Source organism: Anoplolepis gracilipes, chromosome 10 (assembly GCF_047496725.1).
Source record: "Anoplolepis gracilipes chromosome 10, ASM4749672v1, whole genome shotgun sequence".
Taxonomy (NCBI): Eukaryota; Metazoa; Arthropoda; class Insecta; order Hymenoptera; family Formicidae; genus Anoplolepis; species Anoplolepis gracilipes.
Genome location: NC_132979.1, coordinates 5,144,947 through 5,156,869, shown reverse-complemented (window position 1 = coordinate 5,156,869; position 11,923 = coordinate 5,144,947). Strand labels below are relative to the sequence as shown.

Here is an 11,923-nt window from a genome sequence, read left to right as displayed (position 1 = left end):
GCTTTATTATATATAGCTTATTAAGAGCTTAATTTTTTTCATGTAGAAGTTGTGAGATTGCGAAATGCAAATTTTCGTTAGCAGAGATATGTTAATTAATATATGTTATTAAAATAATTTTTATTATTAATGGTAGAAATATAATTGAATTGATTTTATTGTAGTAAGATGTGATATAAATTTTTTGCAACTCAGCAGTTTTTGAAATTGATTAAATATGATTTTAAACTGATTTCGTAATAAAAAAAAAAATATAGATAAAAGCAAATATATAGAGCTCTATTATTATTAGTAGCTTTATTAATTAAAGTTCATTAAGCGCTTAATTTTTCTGTATCGATATTTTCTAATATGATCGAGCAAGATATTTCGCAGCTAGCTGGCAAAGATCGTGCGCCAGGTCCCGGTCGCACATTCGCATAATTCGCAATTACGAGTTGCGTATATCCAACAGGTATTTTTTCAACGCTGTGCGCGAAGGCGACAATATAGTATACGCTTCGGATGATGAAAACGAATGTCACTTGTGGGTGATGGCGATGTACCGGGCGACCGGTCAGTCGCACAAACCCACCCCGCCAGTCTCTGTGGCAGACAAAAACTCCACCATCAGCAAGATCCAGGGTGATGCCGATCGTGCGAAGAAGCACGGCATGGAAGACTACATCAGTGCCGATCCTTGCAAGTTCGACCATCACACTCTATTCAAGTATCTGCAAAGCTTGGTCTTGGATTGGAGATTGCTCGATCCCTACTGTTCGCTTGGCTGGTTTTCACCTGGTCAAGTTTTTGTCTTGGACGAATATTGCGCCAGGTAATGAAGCTCGTATTTACCGAATTAATCCGACCATTTGCAGTATTTGTAGACATTTATAGACGTTGTTTATGTAGAGACGTTGTTTATGTGTCATTGTGTGCAATTTTAATTAAACACACTACAATTTATGAATTAAAAAATGAGAAACATTGAGAAAATTACAACATACATACCATACACACAGACACACACACACACACACACACACATGAATTGAAATATATAAAATTAGTTCTTTTTCATGAGTTTCTTCTTTAACTAATATCTTGATTTGAGAGCCTGTTTTCTGATAATAGATACGGCGTACGTGGGTGCTTTCGGCATCTCTGCTATCTTAACGATCTGTTGGACAGAATTGATCGTGGGATTATGATAGATCCAACATTGATGCACTTTAGCTTTGCCTTTTGTGCCACTCATGTCTATGGTAACACAACGTCGGCCGATGGCGTAGGCTCGATTACTCATGAAGAGAAAGATAAGTTTCAGGACATCAAAGAACGACTCAGACAGATTCTTGAAAAGCAGATCACTAACTTTAGGCAAGTAATTATAATATTACTTCCACATTATATGAGATTGACGCAGGAAATAATTATTTCCATCTCCTATTATTTAGTTCTAAGGTATTTCTATATATATATATAAAATATGATTTATATAATACATATATAATATATATGTGTATATATAATTTATATATAATATAAAAAAAATTAATTTTTCAACTAAATTATTTTTTTTCCAAAACTTTTTTTCTCTACAATTTTTAAATTTTTATAATAATTTGCATAGATTTAATTGAGGAAAGAAATTAATTTGTACATACTGTAATAATAGAGCGGTTACAATAAAATTTTTTAAATTATTGATTAATAAATAATCCTTTAAAAATAATTTTTTTTCAAATTCACGAATTGTATACTTTTCTTGACAATAGGTACAGTTTTCCATTCGGGCGTCCGGAAGGCGCGTTGAAAGCGACCTTATCTCTGTTGGAACGTGTTCTGATGAAAGATAGCGTGACGCCTGTGCCGCAAGAAGAAGTGAAAGCACTGATAAAAAATTGTCTGGAAACGGCAGCGCTGGTAAATTACACGAAATTGTCCGCTGAAGCGAAGATCGAAGATGATTTGAGCGGCGAGGTGTGCGTGCCTCCCAGCAAGAAGCTGGAGGACCTCATACACCTCGCCGAGCTATGCGTGGATCTGTTGCAGCAAAACGAAGAACATTATTCGGAGGTATTAGTTGGGTTTTTAGAACTGAGTGTCGATTCTCGGGGTTCTCGAGAGAGAGGGTCAGCATGCCTTGATACACGGACTTGGTAAGGGTTCGCAACCTCCTCAGAAGACAAAAGCGCGCCTCCGTCCATTTCTTTTCGTCCAGATCGCGTAGATAATCACATAGAGAGCTTCTGATATCATCGCGAAAGTTGCTTTCGCTTAGAGTAACCACTGAATCGCAGATGTCGTAAATATCCTTTTGTAATCGAGAGATATTCACTTTTTTGCGAAAGAGAATAGAAAAGCAAAATCTTCTTTTTCTTTTTTTTATATTGTTACGTTTTTTAATTTATCACATACACCATATGTATATACATCACAAACATATCACAAAACAATGTAAGGTAGATGCATTAGATAATATCTGGTCCAAGTTTATTTTTTTGCGCGTATAAAATAATATAATAATATTTTTAAAAAAGAGAATAAAATCAGTCTTTTTAATTATTATTTTTTTAAATATAATAAATAAATTAATAATGTAATTAAATAAATATAAATAATGAAATGAGTTAAATTAATCAATTATTGCAATTTTTAGTTTTGTAATTTTAATTAATTCTCATTTTATTAAGAATGTGTTAGAAAAATAATACTTTTAGCGAAGAAATCAAATTATTTACTGATGCATCTATCTTAATACTCTATACGTTGCTACGTTTAGTTTGAATTTGGTTTTGTTTTCACTTCTCATCAGATATCTTTCGCAAACGAAGTAAATCTCATCGATATTCAATCGTGATATCCTCGATGTCTGGGTCGAATTAATAATCACGAAACTTAGAGCTGCAGCAAACGCTTGTCGCTTAGCGTCACGAGTTTTATGATCGTTTTCACGCACATCATGAAGTAGAAGTAGTGTCTTCTGGGTACTCGAGGGCCCCGTGCTCAGGGTGGCGTCCCCATCATCCCGAGCTAGAGGAAACATGCCCACCGTATATGTGCGAAGTCCAATATTTTCACGATCCGCTCCTACTACACTGTACCGCAGGCGTTCGCCTGGTTTAGCGATCTTATGGTGGAGCACGCCGAGATCTTCTGGTCGCTATTTGCCGTCGACATGGATAAAGTCCTCGCGGAGCAACCGCCCGACACATGGGACAGTTTCCCGCTGTTCCAGATAATGAACGACTATCTCAGGACTGACGGTAAGTTTATAGACTTTCATAGATTTCCTGGATTTTTTAATATTTTATTATTTTTTTATATATATTAGAAATCCCATTGTTTTAAGTATTTTTAATAAATAATTACAAAAGATACTAAATGATGGAAAAATTTAATTTGCACGCAGACAATTTGAAGAACGGGAGGTTCCACCAGCATTTACGCGATACATTTGCGCCATTAGTAGTGCGTTACGTTGATTTGATGGAGACGTCGATCGCTCAGTCGATCCATAAAGGTTTCGAGAAGGAACGATGGGAGATAAAAGGGAACGGTTGCGCTACTTCGGAGGATCTTTTCTGGAAACTGGACGCGTTGCAGTCGTTCATCGGCGGGCTGCATTGGCCCGATCAGGAGTTCAGGCAACATCTCGAACAGAGGCTCAAGCTGATGGCTTGCGACATGGTAGAATCGTGCATACAGAGGACCGACGCGGCCTTCCAACAGTGGCTGAAGAAAGGCGTGACCTTCATCTCGACCGATTACATCATACCGTCGGAAATGTGCGCTATGGTGAATGTTATTTTGGACGCCAAGAATCAGAGTTTTAAACTTTGTACTGTTGATGGTGTTGATGTGGTAAGTTCACGATCGTTGATGTTTGAGAAAATCAATCCAATGCAATATAATATTCCACAGTTTCAGTACAACACTTGCGACAGAATTTATAATTAGTAATATATTGCAATATACTGTAATATATTATAATTTGTAAAAATATTATATTTTTATACTAATATGTATATTTATTTATTTATGTGTAAAAAATGGTAAATATTAAAATTAACTCTTTACGTTAAATACGGCAACAGAAACGTGTTGAAATTAATTACTCAGCTCAATATATATTCCACATTGCTATCATATGATTAATGTTTGTGTTTAGCATCAATATCATTCCAAGATCGATGATATGATTGAAAAGACATCAGCAGGAATGAATCAAGGAATGATTAACAAGCTAATAACAGTACTAGAAGCGACGCTCTCGAAGCTATCTCGTTACGACGAGGGTTCGCTAATCGGCTCCATTCTCAGCCTTACGGTATTTTTCTCTACTCTATATACAATAATGTAGATTATCTATTATTCTTAATGATATTGGTAGTATTTTATACTTATCGATGATAGATTATTTATCAGAAAGCCTAAAGTGACAATATAAACTTGAAAAATTATCGGAACTTTTTTAACACTTTAATATCTAACAATTTATTTTTAGAAGGTATCAGGAAGCGGGAAGGAAATGGGACAAGCTTATGTAAACTTTATGAGAAATTGTATGGATCAGATCCGCAGCAAAGTCCTCGACGAATTGTGGATTTTGACTTTCTTCGAGGTAAGAGTCGATAAAAAAAAAACTTTAATTATAATTGTAATTTGTCTAAAAAAAACTTGACACATAATTAATACGTTCGAAATGTGATATTGCTAAATTACTTTAATTTGTAGCAATGGTATACAACGCAGATACAAATGTTATGTAACTGGTTGTCCGAGAGGCTCGATCATAGCCTGCATTTGTATCAGTGTACCTGCCTAGCTCACATCGTGAAAAAGATCTATTCGGACTTTGAGCTCCAGGGTGTTATGGAGGAGAAACTCAATACGAAGACATATCAGACTATAGACAAAAGGATGAAGACGGAAGAAGCAACTTGTGCCTTAACCATGAGCGCTCAGAATGAAGAGTAAGCTTTTTTAATCTCTTTAACAATATAAAATTATAAGAAATATATTATATGTAGTCACACACAAACTTGTAAGGAAAAATATATATAAAAATATAATATTTCTCGAAATAAGATTTTTTTCTTATACAGCATATTGTTGCGTATGTAAATCTGTATCTTTTCGTATAAAAATTATTATTGAGAATTTACTCGATTACATTTATCCGAACTTAGAAAATTTTGAGTTGAAAATGAGAGAAAAATTATTAATTAATTTTGTTCTCTTTTTACAGAGGGCTTTCGGAGAATGGCAATGACGACGAGGTTGAGAGACCTAAGACAAAAGTGACGATCGTTGAGACGATAACGGAAGACGCGAATTATGTAGCCAATCTGAGTAACGTCACCTCAAACGTTGTTGGCAAAGTCGGTAGTATGTTTGGCAAGGGCATCGGCGGTCTTTCTACAAAATTCGGCTCAGCCAGCAATTGGTTCTAGTTATTGTTTCTAGCACTCTGCCAGTAAAAAAATCTTACATTTGACTAGTACGTTCCTTCGTCTAAATAAGAGAATGTGAACGGGGCAAGATTTCTAAAGGCGTAGCCAGTATCTTATAGACAGTACGATGATCTAGAGTTTTGTCCATATAAACGAATGATTAAAACGATGCAATCGATCGGATCAATTGGCTTTTATCGTCTCGTAAAATCGTTTCAATTTTATTGTGGGTTTTCTTCGAGACTTTTAATCGTTCGTCCGAAACTAATGCTAAAAAAATTACTAATTAATTAATCATGATTGAAAAACTAATTACTAGTATATTTTCGTTTACTTAGACATAGTTTTTTTCCAATTTCCATTAATAATACATATTAGACGTCGTAACGCGCGTACTAAGAATTATGCGAGCTCGTTGTAAACTCGTTTTAATTGGCCGATTATGTTTGATCTCAGGTAATAGCGAAAACATAGTCGAAATACATTCGGAAAGGCTGATTGTGTGCGAGAACACGCACGATATACAGGCGAGAGTATAAACGCGTAGATATATCTAATCATATTACAAACAAAAGTATATGTATATAAACATACACATGCACACATATGCAACGTGTAATTATGAGATATTCATACATTTTGTCGTGGTCTGCATATGTCAGACTAACATATTAGCTGAATTGTCAGAACACAGAATATACGAAATTTTTCCTGTGTACCGCGTTGGTTTTGAGGATTTAGTTATCGAAGGATAAAAGCAAGGGCACATATTTTGCGTAAAACTGGAAAAGATTCTCGGGTCGATTGCAACGTTATTTGGATGTGGAATACAGGAAAACGCGGCAAAATATGAAAAAATATCGAAAGAAAAGGAAAAAAGGGAAGGAAAAAAATACGCGACTTGTCGAAACCGCTTATCGAGTTAATTTCGCTATCAATAATGCTTTTGCAACTGTTAGTTACGATCGCTGTTATCTGTTGGACGACCATTCGCCCGATAATCGAGCAGAACAGATGTTCCTTTATGACTTTATGATATAAAATAAGATACACAGGATGGGAGATGAAGATTTGTCGAAAAATATTTCATCTTTTTCGCGGTGAATTTAGAATCAATTTTTTTAGTGCAAGAATTTTCAGCCTTAAAAATTTTCTCGCCATTGAGCCTCGTTAAAAATCTTTTAGAAATTAAAATTGATACTTAAAATTAATCCTTAAAAATTTCATTGATAAAATATCTTGTAAATTTTCGCTGAGGTTTAATTGTATATTCATATATATCTAAAATCTCAAAAAATCTGAAGCCTTCTAGGCATTCTAAGAATTAATACTGATTGTTATTATATCATAGTATATCAGATCGAAATGATGAATGATGCTTTTGATTTATAATTCATATTATAAAACTCGATTAATAAATTTCTTCAAACGGCAATAAATAATAGGCATCTCAGCATAGAGCTTAATAATAAAAAATTAATCGGGTCGTAATTTGTGATACATTGCTGGTGTAACTTTTCGTAGTTTTTTTCCAATGGTACTATATTTACTAAACATGCAAAGAAGATTAAACATATTGTAATTATTATTATTAATCAGTCGCGATCGAATGGTCGCCGACAACCATCAGAAGCAGTGAACGTAATAGCATGTTGTATTTCTTACCTGTGTTACTTTATTATGCAAATCTATACACACACAATACCGGTAATATAAGAGTATTGTTCGTGAATTACTACATATATAAAGAAATTAATTGATTATTTATTTATGGACAAGGAAAGAAACTCGATTAACTACATGTACAGTGAAGAAACTTTATTGGCGAAAGTCGAATCGAGAGAGATAATCAAAAAATTCGCCGTTTATAAGAATGTTAAAATTAATTTTAACATTACAAGATTAAAGGGAGAATTCTTTAATTAAAAATCGTACGAAGACTAATGTTTCGCCAGATTAAAGTTCTTCAATGTGCACTAAACTGTGTGCTCGTTTGAGAATATTTCATTCTTAAGAGTAACTCTCGCGATGTTGTGAAATTTTCTAGTGGTCTCAAAATTTTGGGAGTAACTCTCAACCGAGTCTACTATAGATTTTTTGCTACTGGGGGAGTCGCTTTTGAAAGGATTGAAATATATATGTAAACAAATCGCGCGTGGGTTGGGCACTGAATCGCTTTCGGTTTTGCTCTAATTTGCGCATGAGGGGAAGGAAATATATACCTTTTCTCTTTAATTTTTTTATCTTTTTTTGCCGTTGTTGTCGTTATGACACTAACTAACGTCCTATAAAAGACAAGTGTTATGTAGGTTTACAATGCAAGAGAGCCTTATCCCTGGATCACAAGGCGCATGTATATTTTCAACACTTCACGATATAACGTTCGTATATTAATGGATATTTATTCAGCTTGATATAAACTCTTGAAAGTGCATCAAACGCGAAAGTATAACAGCGAGGCAGAATGAAAAATGTACGCCCTTTAAGAATTTTAGTTATTTTACGTTTGCGATATTTTGTGTATAAATTTTTATTTGTTTGTTTCTGTGCTTTTTAAAAAATGCGCGAGACAAATCCTAATCGCCTTCATAACCATCGAGCTCTTTGTTGAGCTCACTCTGTCTACCTCAAGTTCGAAGAATCATTGTATATGTAAAATAACTCCAGAATAAGATAATCGAGAAAAAACTAACATAAGTTGATACAAATATAAAATTTGTTTGAAATTTAAGCTCATAATTGGGATGAAACTTATATTTTCGGCAAATCAAATTTTAGAGATCTATATAGTTCATTCTAAATAAGAAATTACCCATTTCACTTATAATGTCATCTTTCTTATTCATCAATTTTTTTTATTCACTGCCCGGTTAGTGACGAATACATTTTTCATTCTACTTCGATGAGTAAGGCAGTATAAAATTAACATAAAAGAGGAAAATAAAATACACATACAAATACACACACAAATGTAAAGCAGTCGCGCGAACGCGAGGCGAGGGATTTACCATTCGTTTGTACATATTTTAGCGATGGCGAAACGGGAAAGAGTAAATTTTTTATATGACACAAAAAGAGCGAAGCATGAGAGCGGAGCGTGTAAATTATCTCACGGATTAAAAAAATTGTTCTATCATGCGCTCAAGCTGCAAAAAGCAAGAGAGATTGCATAAAAAAAAAAATCTGCACGGCTCGGCAGTTTCTGTATCGTCGCATACATATTAAGTATGCGCGCGACAAAAGCAAATTTCTAGAGACGATGTTATAGTTTTCATCGTCGATTTCCGAACTTGACAGAATATTTTTTGATGCATTGCACGTTTATAGAATAGGGCGACCAAAGGCGAGTTCCTTTTTTTTCTCTCAATCTTTCTCCTACTTCTTTGTTTCTCTCTCTGTCTCTAATTGTCTTTCTATTTCTCTCTATTTCTTTCTCTTTCTCGCCAGAAATTAACAAGTGCATGTTAATTTGCTACAAAGGATGAGATAAATATTATACACTTCATACACACATAGAACATCTATTGATTGCGTTATATATTATTATGTTTTTTTGACGTCTAAAACAAAAAGTTCTATATAAAACATAATTTCATAAATGTTATGGTACTTTTGACACGTCATAACTAGCAGTGACATACGTAGGATTAAAGCTAAAGCTCAATTAAATTGAAATTTTTTTTTTTCTTAAATCGAAACAAATATCGCGTAGAATACATAATGATATTTAGCAGAAATACCTTTATTTTCGGATTTTTTCTTCATTTGTATATACTCTTTTAATTTCATTTTTTTTTATAATTGTCTACATAAGCTTTCAAAATTCTAAAGTGTCTTTATAGCCACAAATACGAAAAAATCTAAATTGAAAACAGTTCTTCAACATTCTTAATCATTGAAAATTAAAAAGTTTAATAAATTAAAGCCGCAAATTTATAAATGCGTTACAAAAATTATTTTTTTTATTTTTAATTTTAACTAAATTTTGTCTTACCAAAAATTTTAAGCTCGATGTTGCCAAGATATTAAATACTGAAAATTTTGTATTTAATCAGAGAAGAAACAAACAGAATTTAAAAGAGAACAAGAAACATTCAGCCTGATGAGCGCATTATCCGCAATTCGCAATTGCTTAAATATTTCGTCTACTGATATTGCAATGACCAGCAAAGTGCAGTGATACAATTGTATAATTTATCGCCACGATGATGTATATCAATACCGACTAAGTAAACGCGGCCTTATACACACACACTGTACATGATAATTTTCGTCGCGATCGCGATCGTTACGAGAGCGGAAAGTCAAGCGCGAGCGAGATTCGTTTGCCCAAAGAATGCGAAAGTGGGGAAGAAAAAGAAAAGAAAACAAAACACGTGGGGAATTTGAAACTTTATCAAAAGTAAGAAAAAAAACATCTAAATTATTATACTATACTTATCAATGCTAACGACGTTAGAATTATTATGATTATCGTGGTTATTCTTACTATTGGTAATTCTCCTATACTCTACTAATTAGATTAGAACTGTTACGAAATGATCTCTCTCTCTCTCTCTCTCTCTCTCTCTCTCTCTCTCTTTCTCTCTCTCTTTTTATCTCACTCTTTCTATTTATCTGTCTACCTATTATCTCTATTATCTATTTATCAATTTATCGATCTATTCCGTCTCTATTTCACTACTCCGACAATAGTAATTCTTCACGATCGAACTTCGATACGAACACTTCTGTCGCCAGCTCTCTCTACCTTGTCTGTCTGCCTATCTTACCTTTTCGTTTTTATCTTTGTCCTACCTGTTTCCTCTTCTTCTCCCATTCTCTTTCCCTCTTTTTCTCTCTATCTTTCTTTTTCCATCTACCTCTTCCTGTTTTGCGTTTAAACTGTGACTTTACTTGAATCGAAGAGATGGTCTTTTTACTCTAGCCAGTGTTCTAGTCTCAATTTAACTTCTATTCAACTGTTGTTCTCTCGTTAATAAAAAGTCCGACGAAAAAACAGAACAAGATACAAAAAAAAAAAAAAGATAATACATATCCTGATATTTTTTATTTCCTTCTCAATAATCGGCTCCAATAATCGGCACTCTATCAATATCATCCAATCATGCGTTTTATCACGAGGAAAAAAAAGAGAACAGAAATCACTCGCTCTCATTGTTTGTCGCCAACACGATAAAGTCCGGAAGGGAGAGTATACGCGATATAAATATGCGTATTTTCTGTAAATAATGACATAATATATCATGCACACGCAATACGCATTCTCATCGTAACATCGTCATTGTAAAAGAAAAATGATGGAGAAGGGAAAATCTTGTGTAAAGAAAAGATGGAATTGTAGAATAGATTTAATTTTTGTTGGAATATTTTTAGAATGAAGAAAAAAGTGAGAGAAAAGAAATACAAAATTTAATTTTTCTACTCTTTTCTCTTCATTTCGAATATTCGAGCAAAGACTGAAGTCTCTTTTTATTCCATCCTTCCTCGTAAAGAGTGGAAAGAAGAAAAAATAGGTTCAGACGATTAAATTTCATTGTAAATATGCGACGCGCCGACATAACTTTAAATTTTCGTGTCATTACTCGCCGGAGCCTGCAAAAAAAGAAGAAAAAAAAAAAAAAGAAAAAGAAAATCGCTTGTCTAATCGGGGTAACGAATGAATGATAATCATCGCCTGTCTCACTCTCTATCTCTCACTCTCTCTCCCTTTCTCTCATCCATTCTCACTCATCGAAGCATTAATCGCATCTCTTTATTCGACTGCAAAGCGGAAACGACTGTGATCTAGATTAGTATTACACATCGCATGAACAAGAAGAAAAAAAACAATCGATTGATCAGTGCTTAAATGCGACATCGACCATGATCATGACAACATAGATTATGAATGTTTTGTAGCGATTAAGTATTTCTTATGGACTCTCACGCATATACATATATAAATAAATGAAAAATATATCTATATATGTATATATATATATATACACATATTACGCCATGCTGAGAGAGGCTATGTGAAAACGTCGGAACGTTTTTTTTTCCTTTTGTGGAGCATTTGTGTAAGTAATTTGCATGTGGGGCAAGAATGCAAACGCATACATGTGTAATTGCAATTAATAAAGTATACGTTGTAAAATGTAACATGTCATGTAGCGTGCATACCTTCGTATTCGTCGCGATGTCCATTATGTGCTCGTCCAATTTCATTTCGCTTTTCTTCTCGAAACATCTCATTGTGCATGTGTCATCCATCAACATTCAGCATCCCGTTATTGCAGAAATGGCCTAAATAATTCGATATAAGATTACTATTATTGAAGTAAAGAGCATCAATGTAAAATAAAAATTAATATCTCCTTTAAAAAAACTTTTTTCCGAAATATTTCAGAAAACGTAATTTGTTTATAATATTTGGAAAAAAATATGGAAATAAAGACGAGTGTGGATAACATAAGTTTAAAATTCGATGTTTGTAATTTCGA

General features: G+C 33.7%; 1 protein-coding gene across 6 annotated transcripts in view; it reads left to right on the top strand.

Annotated features, from left to right (window-relative positions):
- Cadps (calcium-dependent secretion activator 1) overlaps positions 1-10,475 on the top strand; it is a 39,544-nt gene extending 29,069 nt beyond the window's left edge. For 5 of the 6 annotated variants that reach the window (XM_072901461.1, XM_072901457.1, XM_072901459.1 and 2 more), the window contains exons 7-15: positions 455-814; positions 1,114-1,359; positions 1,758-2,058; positions 3,092-3,248; positions 3,395-3,846; positions 4,154-4,312; positions 4,490-4,606; positions 4,720-4,958; positions 5,234-10,475. In XM_072901461.1, the coding sequence (XP_072757562.1) occupies positions 455-814; positions 1,114-1,359; positions 1,758-2,058; positions 3,092-3,248; positions 3,395-3,846; positions 4,154-4,312; positions 4,490-4,606; positions 4,720-4,958; positions 5,234-5,438 (2,236 nt within the window). In that variant the 3' untranslated portion in view covers positions 5,439-10,475. The remainder of the gene's footprint in view (positions 1-454; positions 815-1,113; positions 1,360-1,757; positions 2,059-3,091; positions 3,249-3,394; positions 3,847-4,153; positions 4,313-4,489; positions 4,607-4,719; positions 4,959-5,233) is intronic. The other variant, XM_072901462.1, reaches the window with a different exon arrangement.
- The last annotated feature ends 1,448 nt before the right edge of the window (positions 10,476-11,923 follow it).